At 38.3% G+C, this 15,279-nt stretch overlaps 3 protein-coding genes across 3 annotated transcripts; all 3 read left to right on the top strand.

The window, feature by feature from the left end:
• Positions 1-1,565: 1,565 nt before the first annotated feature.
• Positions 1,566-3,366, top strand: LOC309702234 (UDP-glucuronosyltransferase 2C1-like; the record flags this gene model as incomplete). The annotated part of the gene is made up of 1 exon (XM_082526768.1): positions 1,566-3,366. Exon 1 carries the CDS (start codon positions 1,783-1,785, stop codon positions 3,364-3,366), a length of 1,584 nt encoding a protein of 527 aa, XP_082382894.1. The 5' UTR covers positions 1,566-1,782.
• A 2,140-nt stretch (positions 3,367-5,506) lies between these two features.
• On the top strand, positions 5,507-9,215 carry LOC309702259 (UDP-glucuronosyltransferase 2A2-like). The gene is made up of 2 exons (XM_082526828.1): positions 5,507-5,790; positions 6,986-9,215. Exon 2 carries the CDS (start codon positions 7,012-7,014, stop codon positions 8,554-8,556), a length of 1,545 nt encoding a protein of 514 aa, XP_082382954.1. The 5' UTR covers positions 5,507-5,790; positions 6,986-7,011; the 3' UTR covers positions 8,557-9,215.
• Positions 9,216-9,418: 203 nt separating this feature from the next.
• Positions 9,419-11,467, top strand: LOC309702253 (UDP-glucuronosyltransferase 2A1-like; the record flags this gene model as incomplete). Its single annotated transcript, XM_082526815.1, has 2 exons — positions 9,419-9,488; positions 9,889-11,467. Exon 2 carries the CDS (start codon positions 9,896-9,898, stop codon positions 11,465-11,467), a length of 1,572 nt encoding a protein of 523 aa, XP_082382941.1. The 5' UTR covers positions 9,419-9,488; positions 9,889-9,895.
• Between the last annotated feature and the right edge of the window lie 3,812 nt (positions 11,468-15,279).

The following is a 15,279-nucleotide window of genomic DNA, read 5'->3' as shown; positions in this document are numbered from 1 at the left end:
CTCCTGTTTACACAACCCATTTCCCACAAGTCTAAATGACACAGAAGCCACAGCTGTGCAGTAAATATTAATGGTAGCTGTTTTTTTTATGTATGCTAAAAACTGCATTAGTAGTTGTGGATGAAGGTAAATAAAAATACACCAGGAGAGTTGCACCAGGACTTCAGCGATATAGGTGGTCACAATGTTAAACTTGAGACATGAAGGTTTAGAAGAGCAGGGACTGTACAAAGTATCCATTTTAAGACAGTAGACGTGGAGTTATGTTGTTTTTCCAATTCACTGCCTCTGTATATTTTTTATGTCTAGTTGTCCATCACCATCTTGGTCCTTTGAAATCAGATTTGACTAATGAGAGGTGGGATCAGGCTGAGGGACACCACTGATTTGACAATCACTAGGTAAGCTCACCCTAAAAGATTTTGTTCTATTTCGACACTAATTGGAACCATAAGAACATCATGTTATCTTAATTGATGCATAAATTTAGTGATTAAACTGCAGCATACTGTTTACTGAGGTCATGGTTCAATAGAGCAGAGAGGTCATTTTTTTCATGTACATCTTTAGGTCTTATGTAACCAGATGAGTCACCACCTCCTGGTCTTTAGTAAGAATCATGTAAGCCTTATATGATTTACTCATGAAAGTGGCCACTTTCATGAGTAATCACATATAAGTTTTTACTATTTCTTTTCCGTATGGGTGTGATCTAGAGTTAGAGAACAAAACACACACAGTCACATCTAAATTTCATTGTAATGATTCAGTCAATGTATAACCTCATTATCGTATCACTGCTCTTTGCACACAGATTGATACCGTTATGCACTTTGCCTTACAAGGGTCTACTGAGGCAATGGGCAATAGTGCCTTTTGCATGGTGGCTCAGCTCCTCCCCTCTGGAGAGTACAAATACACACATGTCACGTTCAACATACTGGTGCTTTGAACAACAGTTCTCTTATCACCGTGACCTTTGCTGGATAAAGAAACTATTCATATTACAGTAAGTAGAAAAGCTTTCAGACTCAATAAACTGTTTAAATGCAGCACTATGCATACATTTAAACATATTAACCCTTTTATGTGGGGGACTGACTTTCAATACAAATAGTATTCTGTTGTTAAAAAGTAAAAAAAAAAAAGTAACATTTGCTATAATAAAGTGAAAGCATACCATGTTTTTAGCAGCAATTTAAAAAATATAGATTTTATTTTTTATTGGAATGTTCATTTTAAAGGTAGGAAAATGCTCTCTAAAACATCTTAAACAATTATTAACAACCGTTTTACAATGCCTAGCAATAACATTGTTTGGACACGGATTTAAAGTTAAATTTTTCTTTATTTTTTGACATTTTTTTGGCCTTTTTTGGGTTGGGGCTTCTACTACACTTGAATTTGAATGAGACCAGGAATACACACTGGGCATATAGTCTACCCACAGAGATAACACAGAGAGACAGATAAACATTCACACTCACATTCTCACCTACAGCCAATCTAGAATTTCAAAATAAGCCCTTTGTTGTACCCAGAGAACCTATAGAGGCACAGTTAGAATTTTTCAAACATTTTTTTAAAAAGATTAGGACATTATAATCTGTTTTTCTGTTTGAAAACTTAATTCGAACTTGCAGATAGTGTTTGCAAATTGTGTGAGAACATCCCTGTCTAGCTATCTTTATTTTTAGGTAGGTAGGGTAACATATCACTACATTTACACTCTGATTTTACAAATGACCTTCTTTATGCCAGTAAGTTGATTTTGAATTTCAGATGAGGGTCGTCTGCTGCTGCACTGCTTTCCTGCTGCTCATCCTAATTCCCAAAGCCTGTGAAGGAGGCAACATCTTGGTCTATCCTTCTGAAGGCAGCCACTGGATAAACATGGAAATTCTACTAAAGGCTTTGCACTCTAGAGGACACAATATCACCATTCTGCGTTCTAGTAAAAGCTGGTACATAAAAGATAACTCATCTTATTACAGTGCCTTTACAGTTCCAGTGGAAAACACCTTGGATCAGACATTCATCACAAGGATTGTAGCTGAGATCATAGAATTTGAACGAGGAGCCCTCCCCTTGATTAGTTTTCTCCACATGAGTGTGGGAATGTTTGGCACATTTATTGATGCCCACAAAGGCGTAGGTGCAGTAGTAACAGCAATGATGGATGACAGTGAGTTGATGAGAAAAATGAAAGACAGCAAGTTTGACCTGTTGCTTGCTGACCCCTGCTGGGGTGGTGCCATCATTCTGGCCAAATATTTGAACCTTCCTTTGGTTTATAATGTTCGCTGGCTTATAGCTGCAGAGTCACATTTTTCCATAGCTCCTTCACCATTGTCTTATATTCCTATAACAGGAGCAGGGAATACTGACAAGATGACCTTTTTGCAGAGAGTTACAAACATGCTTTTGCACATTATAACCCAAATACAAAATGACCTCTTAGTTAGACTAGTATACCAGAAATTAACTGACAAATATCTTGGGCCTGGTCATGATTTTAATGAGTTAATGATTGCTGCAGACATTTGGCTGATGAGAGTGGACTTTGTGTTTGAGTACCCACGGCCCACAATGCCTAATGTTGTTTATATCGGAGGGTTCCAGTGCAAACCTGCTAAACCTCTGCCTCAGCACTTGGAGGACTTTGTGCAGAGTTCTGGAGACCATGGCTTCATCCTCATGTCTCTGGGAACATTTGTGACTGAACTTCCTTCTGACATAGCAAATGAGATCGCTGCAGCTTTTGCTAAACTACCACAGAAAGTCATCTGGAAGTATAAAGGTGACAGACCAGCCAATCTGGGTAATAACACTTTACTGGTGGACTGGATGCCACAGAATGACCTTTTAGGACATCCAAAAATAAAACTGTTTGTGGCACATGGAGGAACAAATGGAGTCCAAGAAGCTATTTATCATGGAGTCCCATTTGTGGGTATACCTGTGTTTTTTGACCAACATGACAACCTGCTACGTCTGAAAGAGAGAGGAGGAGGCAAAATACTTACATTAGCTACAGTGGACAAAGACTACAACTTCCTGAAGGCCATAGAGGAAGTCCTGAGTGATCCCTCGTACAGGGCGAACATGCAGAGACTTTCTAGGCTACACAGAGATAAGCCAGTAAAGCCACTGGATAACGCCCTCTTCTGGATAGAGTTTGTCATGAGGCACAAAGGAGCAGCTCACCTGAAAGCACAGTCCTACAGAATGCCCTGGTACTCCTACCACTCTGTAGATGTAGTTTTGTTCCTGGCTGGAGCTATGCTGCTTGTGCTTTTAACCACTTTCTACCTTATTAGGTGTATATACACTGGGATGTGTAAACGTAAAGTGAAACATGACTAATGATCAGTGCACAGATGGATTTGATAATGCATTGTGTCGTTTTAACTTCTCATTCTTGTTTGAGTACCTCATTCATATGAGGTTGTTATAAAAAAAACTTCATCATTATTAAAAGTCTGTGTTTCAAAATAATTCTGAGTGGATTAACTCTAACAAGATAAACATAATCAATGAAAAAAAATCCATTTTGTATCTTTACTTGAATATATGTAGTTTTGTTATATTTTGCCTTTGTTTAAAAGGGAAAACAACTGCCTCTATGTTTGACAAACAATACATATCTTCTTAATGAAGAGATTTGAGAGGAATTCTCCGTTGATGGGACTTTAAATGATAATCTCATGCCAGGCAAATCTGAGTAATGATCCCATTTGAATTACAGAAAATGTTCTATTTAATTTGTAAACGCTGTCAGATCAGTCGCTTATTAATGCCAAGAATGACAGAATGGCACTGGCATAATGCTCTGGACACGCGTGTTTTTAGTCTTAAGAGAAAATGAATCAATGAATGAACAACTGAATGGTTGTCAGTTTTACTTTAATCGAATGCAGCATTCAGTTGAAATACAAAAAATGTCGGTGTAAATGTAACTTAAAATTGAATCAAGACCGGTCATGTCACATTGCAGAGTAACGCATTCCTCTCGTCACATTGCATTTTTGTCATAACTCATTAACGTGACGCGTTACAGTACTAAATTCGGTAATCACATCGGGTAACATTTAGGCCTTACTTTGGTTACAATGATTATTCAGTACGCCGAGCGAATAAAAAGTGCAACAAAAAGCACAAAACGTGTCTTCTTCCTGCCCGTTGACACTATGATTTTGGTTCCTGTGTAGGGAGGAGGAAATGGTGGAGCCATAGACATACATAAATGTATGTCCATGGGTGGAGTAGTCTACAACTTTTGAGGAGTGGAGGTTTGGACAATATGTTTCATTTTTAGTTAAAGGACAAGCACGTGATTATTAAGAGCAACAGGACGACATAAAACACTTGTATTAGATTGTCAACACAACATCGGCTCGTTCCAAGCATCTGCAGTGACAGCATGCTGGCTCAGAACTAGCGAAGATCTTCAACAGGCAACAAAGGTAGTAAGGAGCACTCTGTAGCCTCCATTTCTACGTCTTTTTAATAGTAGCTTTGAGGTTTCTTTAGGCTGGTATTCAGCTTTGTGTTGTCGGTTTTGTGGTCATGCAATCAGTAAAGAAAGCGTGTCTCTCTCCCTCTCTCTGTGCGCGTTTGTGTGTGTGTACAAATAAGGAGCAATGTGTAACGCTTTACTTTTTATGAGTAACGATCCCAGCACTGGTCAGGAGTGTGCACACACATGAAGCCTATCAGCTTCAGTATGAAAACATCGAATCGCGGAAGAATAGTAACAATAAAGCTAAACAATAAAGCGAGACTCGGGTTTGGATTACACAATGTATTAGTGACACAAAGAAAGCGCAACATAGGAAAATGTAATCACTACGGCCAAGGCGAGAACACTGATCAGAAGAATAAAAAAATTAATTATTTCTTAAATAATTATATGACCTTATATATTTTGCAAAAGAACTAAAGAAATTACATTACTGAGTCTTACCGAGTATTCAGTATCAGTACCCGACTCAAATGTTTTTGAGTCGGGTTTGTTTTCCCACAGCTGGTGGCGGTAATGCACCAATTCATAGTTTTCTAACCAAGACGAATTTCAAGTAAGTTTAAAAAGAAGAAGTGCTGTATGAAACTTGTGCAAAGCTTAGTGGAACGCTTGTAGTAACTGCAAGGCTGTTGTCACGCAGTAAGGCTTGTTAAATTGAAACTGAAGCGCTTATACCCATTCTTATTAAAGTTAAAGCTGATTAAAGTTAATTGGATAGATGGGTTGGTGATTTGATAGATTGCGCTCAGGCTAAGTGGTTAGACATAGTGATAATGACCTTTTTGACTTTATAAGCGTGACTTATTGAATACAATAAACATGCTTCACAAGTGGAAGAGTCTCTATTTACAACCGTGCACAGGTCTATATGAACACATAATTCTTGGATCAGTGCCTGCCTTTTATTCTAGAGCCAAATTCAAGATAGTCATTTTAGAGATAATTGTTTATTTTTTAGTGTTAATGTGTTAATATTTTGCAGACTGGTTAAAATCTCATCGTTTCAGATCAGCATAGTTATTAATATAATATATTTTGGGTTGAAATGTCCAAAATGCAACTTCCTTTTAAACAGACAAGAACTTAACCGTCACAGGCTTTGCACAACTGCAGGGGTGCGGCCAAAAAAAGACAAAAAACACAAAACAAAAAAAAACAGAAAGTCTTGTTTTTTTCTTCCACCTTCACTTGTTTCAACTTAACCCACTCCAACTGTGCCTTGTCAGTTTGAAGGAGACGTACAACAAAACTAAGAGCATTTAACTGTAAGTTAAGTTGTTATTCATGCTATTATTTGGCTGTGTTTGTTTTTTGTTGTACTGATTGAGTAGGTTTATATAACACATGCAGCATGACTCGCATTATATATCAAACACACAGCACTAACTGCCGAGAACATTTTAGTGAGTGTCTGTATGTGTGTGTTCACACAACTGTCATTGCTAAGATATGCTTGACAAGTGTCAACAGTTACCCTTTTTTATATGCTTTGTTGGTTAATCTGCTATCTAAATTCTTCAATCTTTGTCAATATTTCAGTGTCATTTTTAGAGACGTGCATGTAAAGGAATCACTTTTTAAGTGATTCCTTTACATGCATGTACTGGGGGTTCTAGTGCACATGGGCCCATTGGGTTTTATGAGACACTGTTCACTTGCTGTGAGAGAGACAAAAATACCTAACCATATCTACATAGCTACTGTAAGTCTTTTTTTCAGTTCAGAACACTGTATCTCTGGCTCATTGCATACTTATCTGGTTAAACAGGAACATCTGAAACCAAAAAATCATCAGTCATCTTCAATGACTTGCATTCAGTGCTTTTATCTGGGTCACAGCACTTTAAAGAGACTTCTTTGTTGACATGCCAACTAAGTTTGTGATGTAACCATAACATTTATAGCTTTTGTTTTTGGGTTGACACAAAATAAAGTGTGGAAAACTACCCTTACCAGTTTTTTTTGTTTTGTTTTGTGTGTGTGTTTTCTTTTTTTTCTTTTTTTTGTGCTCCACTGCCAGATAGTGCCATGACAGGTAGTGGCGAGATTATAAATCTCCTAAACTAAATCCAAACATTTTAAAATATATAAGAAAACAGATGCATTTGATCTGTTAAACATGCAGAGATTACTTAATTTCTTAAGAGGAAGATGCCAAACATAGTCACGCTTACAAAATAATTTCTGTTCAGGGACACTGGGATCTGACACAGAATGCACGCAGAGCTCTTGGCACCACACAGCACTCTAATTTCCTGAGAGGGCTCCATGTGCTACATACACGTGAGGGCTGTCAGAAGGAATTTTCTCATGCAAATAAAGAGACAATTGAATATAAAATCACTGCAGCTCTCTGTTATCCTGATATATCATTGGCCACTGTGCACACATTTGCTGTGATATCATTGTAACAACTCTCTGATATGTGTGTCCTGTTTTTCACCTCTGTTTCTATTTCAGAACACAGCGCTTATGAAGATTTGAAGATGTTTTTGTCACTGGCTTCCATCCTCTCTTTTTTGACTGTTTTTATTCCTGTCGCACATTCTGGAAAAATTCTGGTATTTCCACATGATGGAAGCCACTGGGTGAACATGAGAGTACTTGTTGAAGAGCTCCATTTGCAGGGACACAATGTGACAGTGATTCGGAATGCAGACAGCTGGTACATCAGTAAAACGTCTCCACATTACAATGTAATCACAGTGGATGTTGATGGTGGTGGAAATGAAGATTTTTTTCGTGCATTTGTCTCTGAGGTTATTAAAATTAAGCGAAGCATGGGGTCTGCATGGTCTCACTTTGCTTTACAAATGGAGTTAAAAGACAAATTCTATGAACTGCACAAAAAAGTCTGTGAAGTGATTGTGTTCATCTTTGAAAATGAAGATTTAATGAAGTCCTTAAAAGATGCCAAGTATGATGTGGTTTTGACAGATCCTGCTAATGGCGGAGGAGTGTTGCCGGCACATTACCTTGGCGTGCCATTGGTGTTCAATGCTCGATGGACTGTTCATGGTGAGGCCCACTTTGCTATTGCGCCCTCTCCACTTTCCTATGTTCCACTATCACCTTCAGAGTTAACGGATCACATGACCTTCTTTGGGAGGGTCCAGAACATGTTATTTTACATCACGAGAATGCATCTGTACAAGCAAATAGTTGAACCACATTATTCTGTATTGTCAAATCGCTACATTGGACCAGGTGTGCATTATTTCTCCCTTTTTCAAGCTGCAGATTTGTGGCTAATGAGAGTGGACTTTGTTTTTGAGTTTCCACGACCCACCATGCCTAATGTTGTTTATATGGGAGGTTTCCAGTGTAAACCTGCAAAACCTCTTCCACAACACTTAGAGGAGTTTGTGCAGAGTTCTGGAGATCATGGAGTTATCATTATGTCACTAGGGTCTTTGATTGGAGAACTTCCCTCTGACTTAGCTGAAGAGATTGCTGCAGCTTTTGGCGAGTTACCTCAGAAAGTGATCTGGAGGTATAAAGGTAACAAACCAGCCCTTCTAGGCAACAATACATTATTAGTCGACTGGATGCCACAAAATGACCTGCTAGGACATCCAAGTATTAAACTATTTGTAAGTCATGGGGGAACTAATGGGATTTATGAGGCTATATATCATGGGATTCCAATAGTTGGCATTCCCATTATTTTTGATCAAGCTGACAACTTATCCCGAATGAGAGCAAAAGGTGTTGCGAAGGTTTTGGATGTTTCAGATTTCGACAGGAAAACATTTAAAAATGCAATACAGGAAGTGCTTAATGAACCATCCTACACAATAAACATGCAGAGGCTCTCCAGGCTACACAGAGATCAGCCAATGAAGCCACTGGATCGTGCTATCTTTTGGATTGAGTTTGTCATGAGACATAAAGGTGCAGCTCATCTAAGGACTGAGTCCTACAAACTGCCCTGGTATTTCTACTACTCTCTAGATGTCATATTATTTTTACTAACAAGTGCACTACTTACATTGTTTTTTTTTTGTCATGTTACTATGGTTTTGCTTTAGATTGTGCTTGAAAAGAAAAGCAAAATCTGACTAAAAGTCATTTTCATATGTTGATACATTGTTACAGCACAGTCAGATTGGCTGTGGTTAGTAAAACTGATTTCTTTCTCAGTCATTCCCAGTTTGCCAGAAGTACTGTCTCAGCCAGTCCCAGTGTTCATACTGCTTCACCCAAAATCTTCTCTAGCCCATCTTTATTTGAGTTGATCATCATATAAGTCATCATATAAGTTAACTGTTTTTCATATTTCTTTATTATAAAGATCAGTAGTGGTTTGCACATTTGTCTAAAACACGATCCCTGGTTCAAGAGCGGTAGGAGATACATCCGGCATAAAAATCTGCCAAATCAAATATGTGCAAATATGTATGCAAATATACATATCCTGTATGTTTATTTTACATGACCTCCTGTAGTCTTCTGAAGTACCTTCGTGGGCCATCAGGTGGTGCTGGCTACACTTTGGGAATAACTAAGAAAAAAATCTACTTATCTGTATGTTTTTCTGATAGGATTATTTATAACATGTATGGATTTTCCAAATCAGAAAAAAACATATTTGAGGACTGTGGACCACAAAACTAGTTACCTTCGTTTTTGTATGAATTTAAATTACAGAATTGCAATAAAACAAAAGCTTATTGCACCATGTATGTGTTATGGTATATGTTCCTCTGTAGCATTAAACATCTGTAACCCTTCAGTTTTGAAAACAAGGTTTTCCTTATTCAGTCTTAATTTGGTAACTGATGGGCATACGACAAACATCAAATACTGCGTTACCTCCCCTTTGCACTTTCTTATCACCTGTGCTTAAAAGAACATGATACTGCAGTACCAAAGTCCTGCTTAGGTTTAAAACTCTAATGGTTGGTGCATGTTGGTCTCTCTGGCAAAACTGAATTTGAAATTACACAGTCTGCTAAAAAAGGTAACAATATATTTTTACCTACTTTTACCTACAAAAACGTAATAGCTTTTGGGACTGGTAGTTATATGTATTTTCAAGTTAATTGTTAATTGTACCACAATGTTCTTCCTGTGGTTTGGATTCTCTTCAGGGACACAGGTTACTTAACTTAATAGCTTATATATGCAAAAACCTAAGTTACTTTATAGACTTCACAGGCTACTTGAAAACATTCAAAGTTTTATTTTAAAGCTTATTGATCTTTACATTTTTGTTATTAAGCTGATTGGAGAAGGCTGCACATACTACAGCAAACGCACAGTCATAAAACTTATTAACATAAAATGAAAATAACAATTGTTTAATTGTGTAATTGTTTAATAAAACAGAAGACTATAATGAGCTTTTTTCCAACCTTTAGAATTAAAATGCACTGGACCTGCATTCTGATTAGTTTCTGCTGGCTCTGCCCAACGTTGGTTCATGCTGGGAAAGTGCTTGTTTTTCCAGTGGATGGGAGCCACTGGGTAAATATGAATGTCATTATTCAGGAGCTACATCTAAGGGGCCACCAGGTTTCCGTTGTGCGTTCAACAGACAGCTGGTACATCAAGGAATCCTCCCCATTCTATACTTCAATTACGCTCGATATGGAGTCAGGGTTTGATGAAGACTTTTTCACAGCATTTATTGCGGAACTGTTGGACATCCAGAAGGGAGGGATGTCTGTCTGGAAACGCTTTAAACTGGAATTGGAACTAGCAAAAAAAAACTCTGAAGTGCAAAAGAAACAAAGCAAATTGATTGAAGGGCTTTTTGAAAACAAAGAGCTTATACAGTCACTAAAGGATGCAGAATATGATCTTGTCCTGACAGATCCTGCCATACCAACAGGTGCCATACTTGCCCAATACCTCAAGTTGCCTCTTGTTTTTAATGTTAGATGGACTAGTCAGGGTGAAGGCCATTTTTCAATTGCACCATCTCCTCTCTCTTATGTTCCCATAGTAGGGAGTGAGCTATCTGATAAAATGAGCTTTTTTGAGAGGCTGCTAAATGTCCTAATTTTTGGTTTCGCAGAACATCAGATTGCCCAGTATTTGCTACCACATTATGAGAACCTCATTGAAAAATATTTTGGTCCAGACACAGACTACTTATCCATGTTTCAAGCTGACCTGTGGCTAATGAGAGTGGATTTTGTGTTTGAGTTTCCACGCCCCACCATGCCTAATGTTATCTATATGGGAGGGTTCCAGTGCAAACCAGCAAAACCGCTTCCACAACATTTGGAGGACTTTGTGCAGAGTTCTGGAGAACATGGTGTGATCCTCATGTCTCTAGGAACTTTGATTGGAGAACTACCCCCTGACCTAGCTGAAGCGATCTCTGCAGCTTTTGCAAAATTACCCCAGAAAGTCATTTGGCGGTATAAAGGTGACAGGCCAGGCACTCTGGGTAACAACACTTTGCTGGTGGACTGGATGCCACAGAGTGACCTATTAGGGCATCCTAAAATAAAACTTTTTGTGGCTCATGGGGGAACAAATGGTGTTCAAGAAGCTATTTATCATGGAGTCCCTATTTTAGGACTTCCTCTGGTTTTTGATCAACATGATAATTTACTTAGAATCAAAGAAAGAGGAGCAGGGAAAGTCATAGATGTTTTTACTATGAATGAAGACATTTTCTTTCAAGGTATTATGGAAGTCCTGACTGATCCCTCCTACGGCGTGAACATGCAGAGACTTTCCAGGCTGCACAGAGATCAGCCAATAAAGCCACTGGACAATGCCCTCTTCTGGATAGAGTTCGTCATGAGACACAAAGGTGCAGCTCACTTAAGAACTGAATCCTACAAACTGCCCTGGTATTCCTACCACTCTATAGATGTGATACTTTTCTTAGCTGCAGTTGTGCTGGTTATTCTGAGCACCTTTGCTCTCTTAATAAAATGCCTATGCTCTATGTTCCTGAGGACAAAGCATAAACGTGATTAAAAAGAAATAAAATGGCAATTAATGTAAAACTTTAAACACGTAAATCATGAAATATTGTATTGTCTTGTGGTACTGTGATTTGATGGGGATGATAGATGTCTAAAAATTAAGAAAAAGAAGATACAAATAATTAATTCTTTTAAAATTGTGCATTTTATTAGTAAAGAAATAACTTAGTTAAGGCTGACCATACTACTTTAAATTATATCCTGTCAGTATATTTCAGTGTCTTTCAGGTTTTATAGGGCTTTGATATACTGTGTTGTATGTAAAGTCAAATCACAGTCTATATGGGTTTTACTTTAACCCTTAAGTGAAACAAACAAATAGTTGTTGTCACTATAGAATTAAATAAAAGTGTGACCAAAGCATATTTGTACTGTTCATTAATTTCTGTGCTGTGGAGAATCTGCTCTCATTTTCTTCTAATCATCTGACTTTACGAGTTTAGTGACTCCATGTGACTTCACTCTGTTCAGCTATCTTTGAAAGGTTTTCTTAATTGCAGTGTTTTCCCCTGCTGTGGTCTGGAATCCTATGCACACTACAACTATTACTAATGGGAATATCTGGAAAAACACGCATGCATCCATTTTCTGAACATGGATGCATGTTAAGGAAATCATCACTTCAAGTTGAAGGGATGTTGGAGCCTATCCTAGCTTACATATTGCGAAGGCAGGGTACACCCTTGACAAGTCACCAGGGTGTACCCAGGGTAAGCGCTTAGAGACAAACAACCTTACAATCACATCTATAGCCAATTTAATCACCAATTAACCTAACAAGCATGACTTTGGATCATGGGAGGAAGCTGCACCTGGAGGGAGCCCACACAGGCTCAGAGGAGAACATGCAAACTATGCACAGAAAGGCCCCAGTGAACCAGAAAAGTTCTTGCAGTACTAACCAGTGCATCACGGCACTGCTCTTGTAGGTGAGGTTTCATAACAAACAGCTACACCATTTGCCATTTTATCACTGAAATTACTAGACGTTACAAACCATTCATCCTGTGTAAGGCAAATTTACCACTCGTTTCAACAAAAATAAGACGGAAAGAAATGAAGTAGTTTGAGATTCTTAGTTGTGTGACTACATTAGTTGGCCAATGAATATGACATCCTGCTGTGTCTAAGAATGAGGGGAGTGGATTAGATAAAGGCAACAACGTCCTCAGGGCCAAACAGGAAGTTTTGAATAAGCCATCCCTCAGGATGAACATGCTACATTTTCAACACTTAATAGGTTTAACTGCCACTTGGGGAACATTTCAAAGCGAAAGAAAATACAATTCGCAGCTAAACTACTGCTATTACCATCAGCTTTGTGAGACCTGGCTAGATCTTCACGCTGCAGAGGTGCACCAGTCTTTAGGATAACAATTTTCCAATTGCTTAATTATTCATTAAATTTGACTAAAGTCCTAAAGAGTAATTTTACAACAGCATTTTTTAATTCAAATAATATATTTTATCTAGCACTACATAATTTTTGTAATGCAAGCTCGAGAGATGCTACGTTTTATCTTCAAGAGCCAATCAAACTGAAAGACAACTCAAATTCTCAAGACCGCAGGTTTATAAGGGCTATGACAAATGACCATACAGAGTATTTTACTTCAATAAATAAATTTTTTATTACAAAAAGATTAAAAAACATACAGGAAGTATTGTTATAGAAAGTATGTAAATGGGAAACAGGTGAAACATTAAGAATTTCACTTAAGTCTGAATTTTTACTGTTACCAAAAAGTAAACATAACGGGGGTCTAACATCTTTTGCTACAGGAGGGAAAACAAGAAGTGAAGTTTCAGTTTAGAGAAGTGAAATTTTCACATTCTTCTTTTAGCAATCACACATTAAAAAAACAATAGTACAAGTCAACTAATGTTAGTCGGATCAATATTAGCTGCCTGGTGGATTTCACTTGTGTTAAGATAAAAACACAAACAAAAAAAAATTTAAAAACTTGATTACATGACAAAGTGAAATATCAGTTTTAAGGGCAAAAACAAACATGCTAAAAATTAAATGCACATACGTGTGCAGTAAAATAAGACTGGGGTTAAGAACTAGCTAACTAAGGACAAAAATTCAAAAAACAAAGAGACGTTTTATTGAAAGTAACGACGCTTAACAGTTTCTCTTCCTCCTGGCTCCTGCCTTGTCATCAAGTAGTCTAATAAAACAGATGAATCAGCTGAATTGGCGATCGATGTACTAATCCATTACTTTATGTAGCTTTTGCAGACAAGACACGAAAAGAGAACCATATTTCTCAAAACACACCACAAAGTTTAGGTAAAACAAACACCCCCCCCCCCCCCCCCCCCCCCCCACACACACACACACACACACAATACATTACAGGACAATAAGAGTTTTCACTAATATTGATATTATATGCATATTTATGAGGCTTCATTTGGCAGCATCAGTGGCTATTCAAAGGCACTGTATATCCCGCTTCCATGAGGAAAATACTCAAATGGTACAGCAGTTACAAAAACTTATAGTAAATGTCTGTTCCAAGTATTTACAAGTATCCGTGCCAGCAGGGCAGGTGTGGTGGGCGGTGTGTGTCCCCTCAAGATGTCCGGGTCCTTAGAGAGCTCATCCTGAGCACAGTGAGCTCAGCTACATTTGCATCCTGCATCTCCACATCTTGTTGGCAGCTTTCTCTGATTACATACACTATGAGACCCATACAGATGAAAATGAGGAGGACTATGCCTATAACCTAGGGTACAGAGGAGCACCACTTTGTTTAGTAAATATCAACATAAAAGGCATCATGTTGGTCAATAATCTCTATTAACAAAGCTATAAGAATGTTCACAGATGTAACAGCAATTAATATGTTCTATAGAGTGCATACTCAGAGATAAGTGCTCTCATTGTGTTCATCATATGCAGTGGTTTATTAACAAAAAAGTAATCTACTCACCTGAGAAAACACAAACAGCTGTTGTGAGCGGAGCATTAGTTCTTGTGTGGTGACATCTCCCTCTCTAATTGGCTCACACCATTTCTGTGGAGCTGCCTTGTCAACTAGTACAAATCTACCCTCCCAGTCTGTCATAGCACAAGCAAAGTATTGGCCATCGAGGAACAATAAAATCAGCCACACGATAGCGGGAACAAAACTGGAGAGGGACACAGTTTTCCTGCACCACATATCACATCTGCATCCTTGAATGATCAGCATCAAAGTGAAGGCCATGACGGCAGGAATGATGAAGAATGCTGATGAAAACAATCCGTTCCATTTAGGACTGCAAGGACACTCAAACTCCAGCTCCACCAGCTTCTCTAGTCCCATGAGGATAAAGCCAAAAGCCACATTTGATACCAGAGGACTGTTACTAAGTTCATTTTTCAGCCTGGTAAGCCATTGTTGTCTACTTTCCATACTAGATTGACCAAAGAATGAAGACAGTCGTTGTAAAAAACCCAAAAGAGGATCCTCCGTTGTGAACACATTGGCAACAGCTAAGTGATGCGTAATTAACGCATCCAGGGGTAAGTTTTCCCCTCAGGCAAAATGCCACACTTCCACTCTGATTGGTTTTGAACAAAAGAGGGTGTGCCGTCTGCTCTGACATTTCTATAGCTGATTGGGCTTTGTGAAGTTTCAGGTGGGGTTACTTTTTAAATGTGGTCTTCCATGGACAAACTGGAGGGAGGGCTGTAAAGTGGAGGGAAGTTTGTTCTGCAATTGAGCAAAGATTGGCATTTTCCAACAAAACACCCATGAAGGGGTAGCCATATATCCAAGGGCAGGCTTTTACATTGAAGAATCAATTTGC

Source organism: Aulonocara stuartgranti, assembly GCF_965226115.1.
Source record: "Aulonocara stuartgranti genome assembly, chromosome: 1".
Classification (NCBI taxonomy): domain Eukaryota; kingdom Metazoa; phylum Chordata; class Actinopteri; order Cichliformes; family Cichlidae; genus Aulonocara; species Aulonocara stuartgranti.
The sequence above is the reverse complement of the archived record's forward strand: the minus strand, read 5'-3'. Positions and strand labels throughout refer to the sequence as shown.

Coding starts and splice junctions, on each gene's coding strand:
- LOC309702259 (XM_082526828.1), top strand. CDS start 7,012: ATGTTTTTGTCACTGGCTTCCATCCTCTCTTTTTTGACTGTTTTTATT.